Source organism: Garra rufa, chromosome 21 (assembly GCF_049309525.1).
Source record: "Garra rufa chromosome 21, GarRuf1.0, whole genome shotgun sequence".
Lineage (NCBI taxonomy): Eukaryota > Metazoa > Chordata > Actinopteri > Cypriniformes > Cyprinidae > Garra > Garra rufa.
This window is the reverse complement of record NC_133381.1, coordinates 9,846,306-9,857,658: the sequence shown is the minus strand read 5'-3', so window position 1 is coordinate 9,857,658 and position 11,353 is coordinate 9,846,306. Positions and strand designations below refer to the sequence as shown.

The 11,353-nt window shown below is 34.5% G+C and overlaps 2 protein-coding genes across 9 annotated transcripts in view; one reads left to right on the top strand and one right to left on the bottom strand.

Moving 5' to 3' along the window:
• The first annotated feature begins 4,252 nt into the window (after positions 1 to 4,252).
• On the top strand, positions 4,253 to 6,571 carry insm2 (insulinoma-associated 2). Its single transcript, XM_073827430.1, has one exon. It carries the CDS (start codon positions 4,305 to 4,307, stop codon positions 5,817 to 5,819), a length of 1,515 nt encoding a protein of 504 aa, XP_073683531.1. The 5' UTR covers positions 4,253 to 4,304; the 3' UTR covers positions 5,820 to 6,571.
• A 1,190-nt stretch (positions 6,572 to 7,761) lies between these two features.
• ralgapa1 (Ral GTPase activating protein catalytic subunit alpha 1) overlaps positions 7,762 to 11,353 on the bottom strand; it is a 101,314-nt gene continuing 97,722 nt past the window's right edge. For 4 of the 8 annotated variants that reach the window (XM_073827613.1, XM_073827617.1, XM_073827618.1 and 1 more), the window contains 2 exons: positions 10,847 to 10,961; positions 7,762 to 9,424 (listed from right to left, as the gene is read on the bottom strand). In XM_073827613.1, coding sequence (XP_073683714.1) covers positions 9,337 to 9,424; positions 10,847 to 10,961 — 203 coding nt within the window. In that variant the 3' untranslated portion in view covers positions 7,762 to 9,336. The remainder of the gene's footprint in view (positions 9,425 to 10,846; positions 10,962 to 11,353) is intronic. The other 4 variants (XM_073827615.1, XM_073827619.1, XM_073827616.1 and 1 more) reach the window with 2 other exon arrangements.

Here is an 11,353-nt window from a genome sequence, read left to right as displayed (position 1 = left end):
ACAGAAAGAAAGGAAAGAAAGAAAGAAAGAAAGAAAGAAAGAAAGAAAGAAAGAAAGAAAGAAAGAAAGAAAGAAAGGAAGGAAGGAAGGAAGGAAGGAAGGGAGAATGGAAAGAAAAAGAAAGAAACAAAGAAGGAAAAAAAGAAAAGAAAAAGACAGAAAGAAAGAAAGAAAGAAAGAAAGAAAGAAAGAAGTAAAAGAAAGAAAAAAGAAAAGAAAAGGACAGAAAGAAAGGAAAGAAGTAAAGGAAAGGAAGAAAGAAAGAAAGAAAGAAAGAAAGAAAGAAAGAAAGAAAGAAAGAAGGAAAAAAGAAAAGAAAAGGAAAGAAAGAAAGGAAAGAAGTGAAGGAAAGAAAGAAAGAAAAGAAAGAAAAAGACTGAAAGAAAGAAAAGAAAAAGACAAAGAAAGGAAAGAAGTAAAGGAAGGAAAGAAAGAAAGAAAGAAAGAAAGAAAGAAAGAAAGAAAGAAAGAAAGAAAGAAAGAAAGAAAAGAAAAAAACAGAAAGAAAGAAAGAAAGAAAGGAAAGAAGGAAAAAAGAAAAGAAAAAGACAGAAAGAAAGGAAAGAAAGAAAGAAAGAAAGAAAGAAAGAAAGAAAGAAAGGAAGGAAAGAAAGAAACAAAGAAAGAAAGAAACAAAGAAAGAAAAAGACTGAAAGAAAGAAAGAAGGAAAAAAGAAAAGAAAAAGACAGAAAGGAAAGAAAGAAAAGAAAAAGACAGAAAGAAAGGAAAGAAAAGAAAAAGAAAGAAAGAAAGGAAAGAAGTAAAAGAAAGAAAGAAAGAAAGAAAGAAAGAAAGAAAGAAAGGGGTATTGCCATCAAATAAAAAAAAAACATTAAAAACGCAATTACTCGAACGTTCCACCAGATGGCGACAGACTGTAATAAAACGGCATTAGTTGACACAAATCTCAGTTTGATATTAATTTGACGTCGAATATTAGTCAAGACTTGATCAAGATTCTGTAATATCATTTTAAATTGAGTTTGGACATTAATTTCTCTGAGTGGTAATTGTGTGACAATAGTAAGTTAACCTCACACAGTAAGTGGTTTAATGTAGGCCAATATGTTTTACGTTCAATTTATCAATGTCATATCACGTTTTGGACGTCAGTTTGATTTGCATATTTGACGTGTTTTTTTTTTTTTTTCGGTCAATGTTTTCTCAATTTAATGTCTTTTCAGCATCAGTTGCTCACTGGGTAACAACAACAACAACATATCATATTCTATATTTGAATAAAAATCGAAAGTTTAAGAATTTAATATCTAATTTGCCTATTTTTAAAGGCACGTATCCTGTACTAAAAGTGTCAGTTTTGTGTTTTGTGATCGATATTGTCAGTGAAACCAGGTGTGTACAATTGTTATTTTTATTATCATTTTTAGTATTCAATGTACAACGCTGCATTATTAAGTTATAAAACTGCTAAAACTATTAGTCAAAAGTAAATGTTCACGGATTAAAAAAAGGTTTAATTGCTTATTTAAACATAGGCCTAATGAAATAGGCTACATAAACATTTCTAACTATATTTGTTTACGGTGTTTCAGTTTTTCAGTCCATGTGATCATTTTGAGCTAATGGAGCAAAACTGTGTTAGTCATAAATACAACACGAGCCCTAATTAAAGATGATTAGACATTAATTATTCACCAATCTGTCTGTGTAAAGCTGCCAGAGTCTGATGCTGAAGCTGATCATCTCCAGCAGAGAGAAATCAAGACCCAAACAGCATGAAAGAGATGCTTCATCACTCCACATAAAACATCTATCTATCTATCTATCTATCTATCTATCTATCTATCTATCTATCTATCTATCTATCTATCTATCTATCTATCTATCTATCTATCTATCTATCTATCTATCTGAAATTGTATGCTACTTAATCAGTACACTCTCTTTTTAACCACTGTGTAAATGATCGTAACCTTAATAAATCGTCCAAGCGTCTCGGCTAGTGCTTTCTCACGCTCATTTGCTGTCCAGATGAGTGTCCTGGGAGGAGAATCCCAGCTCTAACATAATGGGGTAGTAACAGGTTTGTGTCTTCAGCATCCATCCGCCCCCTGCTCCACCGAATAAAGAGCTGCGTCTGTTATCAGCGTCCGCAGCTTCTGCAGGTTATCGGCAGCCAGACTGACCCCAAACACCCTCATGTGGGAAAACCAGCGGCGCATATTCCCATCGTTCACTGCTGCACACACGTTCATCACTTGACACTTGTGTTCGGCCACCAATTACAACATAATCTATTCCTGTATTGTAGATTAGACTACATCATTTTAATAGAGCGTTCTAGTACTATCTATAAACGTTAAAAGTAACTAAGACAGCACATTTTAAATTAACAGATTACTATTTCTGTACATGCACAGTTCACCATAAAAGAGATGAGGAAAATAATTATTTACATTTATATTTAGGGGAATTATATATTAGCATAGGCTACTTGAATCATTAGAACTTCTGATATCATTAGAAATATAATTAGCCATTTGAAATATGCTTCCCTGACACCCAAGGCTTAATGTAATAATATTAATACAATTTTATATTGATATTATATATATATATATATATATATATATATATAAAGCTAATAACATTATTTGCTGAATTGCACAGTTTGGCACACTATAAATCAAAATATAAAAAATAAACATTTTATAATTAACTATTATTTGTTTTAAATTAAATGCTAATGACATAATGAATTGATAACAAATAATAAACATAAATAGTAATAAATACAAATTTTTAAATCTAAAATAAAAAAATATATCATATTATATTTAATAGTAATAATAATAAAATTTTATTTATATATTTTTAAGATAATAAATATATTTGTTTAAAAATAACATTTTAATAAAATAACGAATTAATAAATAAAAATTAAAAACAAATACTAAATAAAAAACAACATTTTAAAATTTAGGAATAGATGATAATGGTATAATAATAATAACAATAATAACAATAACAATAAAATGTTATTTATATTTAAAAAAAAAATGTTTTTTTTATTAAAGCTAATAACACTAAATAAAAAAAATAAAAACAGTTTTAAATGCATGTTAACAAAATATTGAATTAATAAATTAAAAGAAGAACATTGATAATAATAATAATAATAATAATTATGACAATACAATTTTGTTTACATTTTTATATATTTGTTTATTGTTTTAAAGCTAATAAATTTTTTTGCTGAATAACAAAATAAAAATTGTTAAAAATAACTATTATTTGTTTTAAATTAAATTTTAACAAAATAATCAATATCTAAAAATAAAAAACAAATACCAAAAAAATATATATTTTTAAATAGTTAATGTATAATATGATATATTAATACTAATACTAATACTACTAATAATACAATTTTATTTATATTCTTATATTTTATTTTATTAACATAGTTTGGCACACTAACAAAATAAATTAAAACATTTTCTTAAAATAATACAAATTTGTTTTAAATTAAATTTAATTAATTAATTTTAAAATACTTAAAGATAATAATAATAATAATAATAATAATAATAATAATAATAAAACACTTATATTTTTATATTTTATTATAATTTTATTATATTTATAATTTATATTTTATTTATAATTAAAGTTAATAACATTATTTACTGAATTACACAGTTTGGCACACTCAAATTAAAATAAAAAATTTAAACATTTTCTTAAAATAACTATTATTTGTTTTAAATTAAAGTTTAACAAAATAATTAATAGTTATTATAAAATGATATATAATAATATATACATTATTACTATGACTATTACTACACATCATTCCCAATATTCTTTTAATTAAAATTAAAATAACATTATTTTGTCTTGTGATTTAATTCAGAAGCTAATTTAAGTGGCCTATACTAATAAATAATTCCCTCTGAATAATTCTGTTTCTATATTTTCCTATATAGTCATATATTCTTTAGATTTAAGTTCGGTGGACTGATTTCACATTACTAAACAGGAAACTGTAAAACACCGAAAGGTTAAAGAGCCCATCGATCCCTTGAGACCTTTGAGATAACAATCTACTCCCCATTAGAAATGAATCTGTAACTGGATCAGCTCATTAATGCCTGGCCCGCCCATTTGTTTCAATATCAGCAGTGATTGGGCACAACTGCGGCACTGACAGTGACCTCACACACAACCTAAAGGCGACCCAAAGGATAAAACGCACGCAGGGCGCATCACGGCGACAGTATCCAGCTCGCATCCTCTCCTCAATAGTTTCATCTGGACTTTGAGTGAACCAGACAAGAAGATGCCACGAGGATTTTTAGTGAAACGGAGTAAACGTGCCTCATCGGCATCATACAAGGTGCGAACGCAAGAAGAAAAACAGCCGGGGAAAGAGGACCTACCTACACAAACTACACAAAGTGTGCAGGATGTGCTGGAACCTATTACAGAATCATGGACAGGTGATACAAGCTCTAAACATGAGGAGAAACATCTTCTGGAGGACTCCAGAGGGCTTGGAGAGAGCGCCGTCGATTACGCACAGAGCTACTTCAGCCATCCGGAGCAAAGCGCGTCATCCCCGCGGAACAGCACCGACTCATACAGTCCGGTCAAACCCATCAGCACGGAGCTTTTAGACAGGTGTCTGAGCTCACCAGCCATGGCTGAATCATTCCCCTTGGTCACCCCAGTGTCTTCAATCGAGCGTCTGCTAATGAATCACTCTGATATGAAGTTTGGCACACCGGTGCCCTCATCAGTACCAACGTACCCTGCCTTTCACCAATGCGTAAAACGCGCGTTCATGGACTCAGAGCGCAAGAGCAAACCTCCCAAAAAGCCTAAAGTTATTAGAAAGCTCAATTTTGAGGACGAAGTCACCACCTCACCAGTCCTCGGGCTGAAAATTAAAAAAGAAAGCCCTGAGTCAAAACTAGCATCACAGAGTGGTAGAAAAAAACCGCTTGGTGAGTTCATCTGCCAGCTTTGCAAAGAAGAATACCCTGATCCGTTTTCTCTAGCCCAGCACAAGTGCTCCAGAATCGTTCGGGTTGAATACCGCTGTCCGGAGTGCGACAAAGTTTTCAGCTGTCCCGCCAACCTCGCGTCCCATCGCAGATGGCATAAACCTCGCAGTCTGAGCACCGCAGACGCGAAGAAGACCTCAGTGGAGGGGAAGGAGAACGCCAGCAAGTTGAGACTGAACAATCAGCACCAGTTGAGTCCGGACAGCTCCCAACTCCACAGATCAGCACCGGACAGCAACCTGATGCACAGGGGATCCCAAGACCCTCCTCTGGACCAAAGGTACACATCTTCAGAGAAATGTTTTGAGATGCATATCGGCTCCGCGGACAGCTCGAGGTTGTTCGAGCACTGCCCCGAGGAGCCCGACAGGTCCAGCACTGCCTACCTGCCCTCGCCCGGTCCGGAGGAAGTGTTCGAGTGCCACTACTGCAGCAAGAAGTTCCGCAGGCAAGCCTACCTGAGGAAACACCTCGCCGCGCACGAAACGATCAAAACACCCTCGTACGGTCACATTGAAAGCGGACAGATCACTTTCCCGTGTCACCTCTGCGGAGCGCACTTCCCCTCCGCGGAGATCAGGGACAAGCACCGACTCTGGCATGCGGTCAGAGATGACTTGCTACTCAGACCGGATCTGAGTCCCGGAGAACAGCAGATATTCTCATGCAAACACTGTCCGTCTACGTTCTTCAGTTCTCCGGGTTTGACCAGACACATCAACAAGACTCATCCCACAGAGAACCGACAGGTGATGCTCTTACAGATGGCCGTCAGGCCGGGATGCTGATTTCACAAACACTTTGTTGTTGATATTATCACAAATAATACGTTCAGTGTGTCTTTATGTGGGAATATCGATTTTACAGATTGTCTTTGACAACAGCGATTTAATAATCCTGGGTATCACTTTATAACTTTCACAAGTATAGCAAGTTATTAACAGACATTATATACAGGGTTCCCACACTTTTGATCATGAATTTTCCAGTTGCTAACTATGCAAATGGAAAATTTCTGATCATAAAATTAAAAAAAAAAAAAAAAAAAAAAAAAAAAAAAAACACTGACTACACAGTCAAACCAAAATGTATTCAGACAGCCTCAACATTTCTCACATTATTAGTTTATTTGCTATAGTTTAGAAAATTGTAATAAAATATGACAAGAAATCAGAGTTAAACTGTGTCAGAACAAATTCATCTTGATAATGTCAGATAACTTTGATGGAAAGGTATGTTATGGATTACAATCAACCAAAAATTCAGACAGGATTTACACAACTATCAATACTTTGTTGAGCAATTACCAAACAATGCTTAATTTTGTTCAGTTTGTGGTGTAAAAAGGTCGCATTTGCAATAAAAATAAAAATAAAAACACTTAAGCAAAACATGGTCAGGTCAAAGTGTTTTTATCGGTTTTACTGGGAGTCCACTGTATGAAAATACTTTATTTTGCTATCCTTACATAAATGAACTATAGTGTCCTGCACCCACTAGCAAAAAAATATATCAAAAATGATATTTGGCGTCTGAATAATTTTTGGTTTGACTGTATATATATATATATATATATATATATATATATATATATATATATATATATATATATATATAGGTAAAGATCAAGAGCTGAAAATAATAAAATTATAAATATTAAAATTAATGACAAATTCATATCAAATATATTAGAACTGAGAATAACAAGATTTTTTAAATAATTTGTTCATTTCTATAACTTTTATAAGCCTACATATCTAAATTCTCTGAAATTTCCAGACACTTCTATCACCATGTGAACCCTGTATATATACTTAGCTCATATATATACTTAGCTCATATACAATCACATTTGATTACAGGTATTACAACCACTTTCGGGTTTGATTCAACTCTTAATATTGAAAGTTATAAAGTGTTACCCATTAACAGTTCTTAATGTTGCCAGTTTAATTTAATTCACGAAACTGTTTATATCAGAAAACACCAAATCTACCAAGGTTTGACACTCAAGACTCACAGCAGGTTTTTCATCAATATATGTCTTTATAATATAAAAAAAGTGAATTAATATATTTTGTGTCTTGTAAAAACAGCTCCTATTTAGTCTGTCATCTTAGAAGGTGCTTTGATTTCTAGATCATCAATGAAAGTACTGTACATTGACAACAGTAGCTGCAAAAAAGAAATGTATTTATATCATAACAACTGCCAGGAAATGCTATAGCATACATCAAGACTATTAGAGGCCTATCATAAGTGTCATATTTATATTTTCATATGTAGCCATTTTCAGCTGTTATGGGGGAAATGAAGAGGTCAATAAATTGTCTTCGAATACCCTGCTTGTTATTTCTGGAAGTCTAATGGAGAAAAAGCTTAAAACTGAAAAATAAAATCATAATGTGACCTCGGACTACAGAACCAGTCATAAGTAGCACAGGTGTACAAATCATAGAATATTAAGATCATGTTCCATGAAGATATTTAATAAATCTCCAACCGTAAATATATCAAAGCTTAATTTTTGATTAGTAATATGCACTGCTAAGAACTTTGGACAACTTTAAAGGCGATTTTCTCAATATTTTGATTTTTTGCATTTTCAAATTCAAGATTTTCAAATAGTGTATATTCCAAAAAAATCAACCCTTATGACTGGTTTTGTGGCCCAGGGTCACAAATGGTTAAACATTCAATGCACCCAGTAACTGCACAGGATTTGCTATGTTGTAAGAACACTTTTATTCTTAAGTGTAGTTTGCACATCCACTCTCCTTCGACGTCCGATACAAACGTATAGAGATACTAGCATATGACAATATTGTGGATCTGTGCGTGTGCTTGTGTGTTGTGCAGCTGTTATATCAACACATGCAGTTAGTACTGGAATCATGCAGCATTTGGTCAGTAGTAACATACACAAAATCTACCCATGAGGATGTTTTTCGTTTTCCTCTTGAAATTACGCACAGGTCTCAGTCGCTTGTGTGCAGGCCTTTAATATACACCTTGTCATTTCAATCCAGAAGGGTGCTGCATGATTTCAACTCCACAATTTTTTTTTGTTGTTTTCTGATAGATTTCTAAATGATTTCAAATTAAAAAGAAAAAAATAAAATCTGACCCTCGTGAAGTCTCACATAGCTTTCAAGAAAATATACAAACTTGATTTTATCTTAAACATGGCAACAGTTATAACTTGCATCCGTAGTCTACAGGGTCAGATACCCTTATATCCCTTAAGTGCAGACCAAATCTAGCGTCAAAATGTTTTTTGTACACTTCCACATCTACACGTATAGAAAAAAAAAAAAAAACACGCCGTCGACTAGCTCGAAAAGTCCTGAAACGGGTAGTTCGGTTCAATTTGGCAACGTCGCCGACTCGCCGTCTCCCTGCAAGACCTGTTAATGTGGCAACTCATTCACACCTTCTTTAAAAATCCCATCTAAGATGAGACGAATCAAAAAGAGTGTTGCAATCAAATTATTTAAGATATAAATGAGCTGCATGGGCTTGTCTCTAAGGCTGCTGTGCAACGAAACAAAATCTAGCCATACAGATGAACATTCAAGCTGAAGACTTGTTCTAAGTGGCCTTTTGACTTGTTTTTGGTTGATTTAAATACTGTTAAATATGTACACAGATCAGATACTGTTCATACACTATACACATACATTAAATATGTATATATTTTATATTTATAGATATATACACGCACAAATAACCATTACAAATGACAAAGGGGCGGTTCAGTATAACATAAACAAAAAAAATATCAGTAATGAAGAGAAAACCGAATTTACAAATTGCAATAAACCGTGAACCATAAAGAAAACCAGCAAATAAACAAACATAAGTGTCGATGTTATATAAAAACATGTTCCACATTAGGAGTGAAATTGCAAACTGAAACAAGTGCTTGAATCGTTTTTTTCCGCCATCAAATTTGCGTTGTGTCTTCTGTACAAATATAAAAAGTTATGGTTGATACGATGGCAATTTTAATGATAACTGGCACTGTGCTTCAGTGGCACCAGCTACGATAACAGTAAAACGCATCAGCGATCGACAAAAATAAACATTTTTAGCTGTCTTGATCACTCTGGCTCTGAAAGGGAGGAGTCAGCACTGGGGGCGTGGCTACCGCAGGCAAGAGGGCGTGGTTTGTCTCTGACAGCGCAGTGGGCGGAGTTCTGGAGTGAGCGCGCGAATGGAGTGAAGTGTGTGTTTGCTCACTCAGGTCAAGTCTTGTTGGCGGAGCCCGAGGAACGGCGAAGCTTCATGGACATCCGGCTCTTGCTAGCACGAGGTGACATTGGCGAGGCTAAGTCGCTCCCGTCTACCTGCATTGCTGGACTTTCGGCCAGCTGACTCTCGAGGCATGAGCCTGTCGGGGAGGGATGGGGTGGTGGAAGAAGAAAAGAGATCAGAATGTAACGACGCTGGATCGTTCATACATTAAGCACATCTACTTGAAAGTGGTGTTGTCATTAAAGGGTCAAACTTAGCTTTTATTGGGTTGAAATGGGGGAAATAAATCTCGAATCAGGCTCATTGTGAATTTCACTCACGGTTAAAAACCTCTTCGATTTCGGGCAAACTGTGCATAAAAGCCACCAATTGATATCAAAATAAGTGTGAGGTTATAGGATTAGTTCACTTCCAGACCAAACATTTACAGATAATTTACTCACCCCATTGTCATCCAAGATGTTCATGTCTTTCTTTCTTCAGTTGTAAAGAAATTGTTTTTTGAGAAAAACATTTGAGGATTTCTCTCCATATAGTGGACTTCTTTGGTGCCCGCGAGTTTGATCTTCCAAAATGCAGTTTAAATGCAGCTTCAAAGGGCTCTAAACGATCCCAGTCAAGAAAGAAGGGTCTTATCTAGCTAAACAATCGGTTATTAAAATAAAAAAGAAGACAATTTATATACTTTTTAACCTCTAATGCTCATCTTGTCTCCACTGTAAAAAAAATTGGTGAGTCAACTTAAAATAATTTACCCCGTTGCCTTAAAATTTTAAGTTCAGTCAACTCAAATAAGTTTAGTGAACTTGAAATGTTAAGTTATACTAAGTGACAACTTAGATATTCGAGTTGACTAAACAAAAATTTGGTTTGTTAAACATAAAAGCTGTGTTTGTTACCCGGCTGCCTTAAAATTTGAAATGAATCAACTCAAATATCTAAGTTGTGACTTTGTAAAACTTAACATCTCAATTTGACTAACCTTTTTTGAGTTGACTGAACTTAAAATGAACAAATTATTTTAAGTTGACCCACCCAACAAACTGTTTTTTACAATGTAGTTCTGCGATGCGCATGCAGGTTTAATACAGTTAGGGTATGTCAAAAAACTCCCATCTTCAAAATCGTCCTACATTGCTGCAAAAGTACCGACTCAGTGTTTACAAAATGAATGTACAAAGAAGGTCAAACGGCCTTTACAAAAAAGGGTAAAAAGGGTAAAAGGAGAGAAAAAAAACAAAACTAATTTCTTTATGACTAAAGAATGAAAGACATGAACATCTTGGATGACAAGGGAGTGAGTAAATTATCTGTAAATCTTAGTTCCGGAAGCATACTAATCCTTTAATGCACCAGTGCATTGTGGGTGAAGTTCACAGAGCGAATGACAGGGGATGCTGGGACTAATCAACGCTGAGATCTGACACCTCGTCCCTCGATGAGACCGACAGGGATGCATTTATGATATCGCAACACAAACTACATTATAAAAGAGGAATGGAGTGGGGGGAAAAAACACAAAGAAGAAGGTACTTTGCCATTTTCAGTTCCAGCATACCATTCACAGCTAGCGTGAAAGACCTTCCGTTTCAAGCCTTTTCCCTTTACCTTGATGAGCCCAATGTTTTCTAGTTGAGGTTTGGGAAGGAGCAGAAAAATCACAGCATTTCTCTCTTGGGGTGCGAGAATGGACAGATAGAGAGAGGGGCCGGAAAAGATGCAAAGTGATGGGCACAGATGTGGAATGTAAGAGAAAGGATACAAAAAAGACAGGAGGAAGAAAAAGAGAAGAAGAGATACAAGATAAAGGTGTGAGCAGGCTGAGAGGGAAAACAGTAGCAGGTGCACATAAAATACAAGACAACAAATGCAAGAGCTGATCTCTCCACACACTCATGGCAGTTTATTATTCATACACACACAGAGACACTCATCCACTCAACTTACACATACACAACGCAAAAAGATGTCAGGATTACCACCCGCTAGTAAGTAAAGTCTAAAAACGAATGCTGTGGCACCAACCTCACTGAAACGATACTGCAACACCACATGTAATACTCTC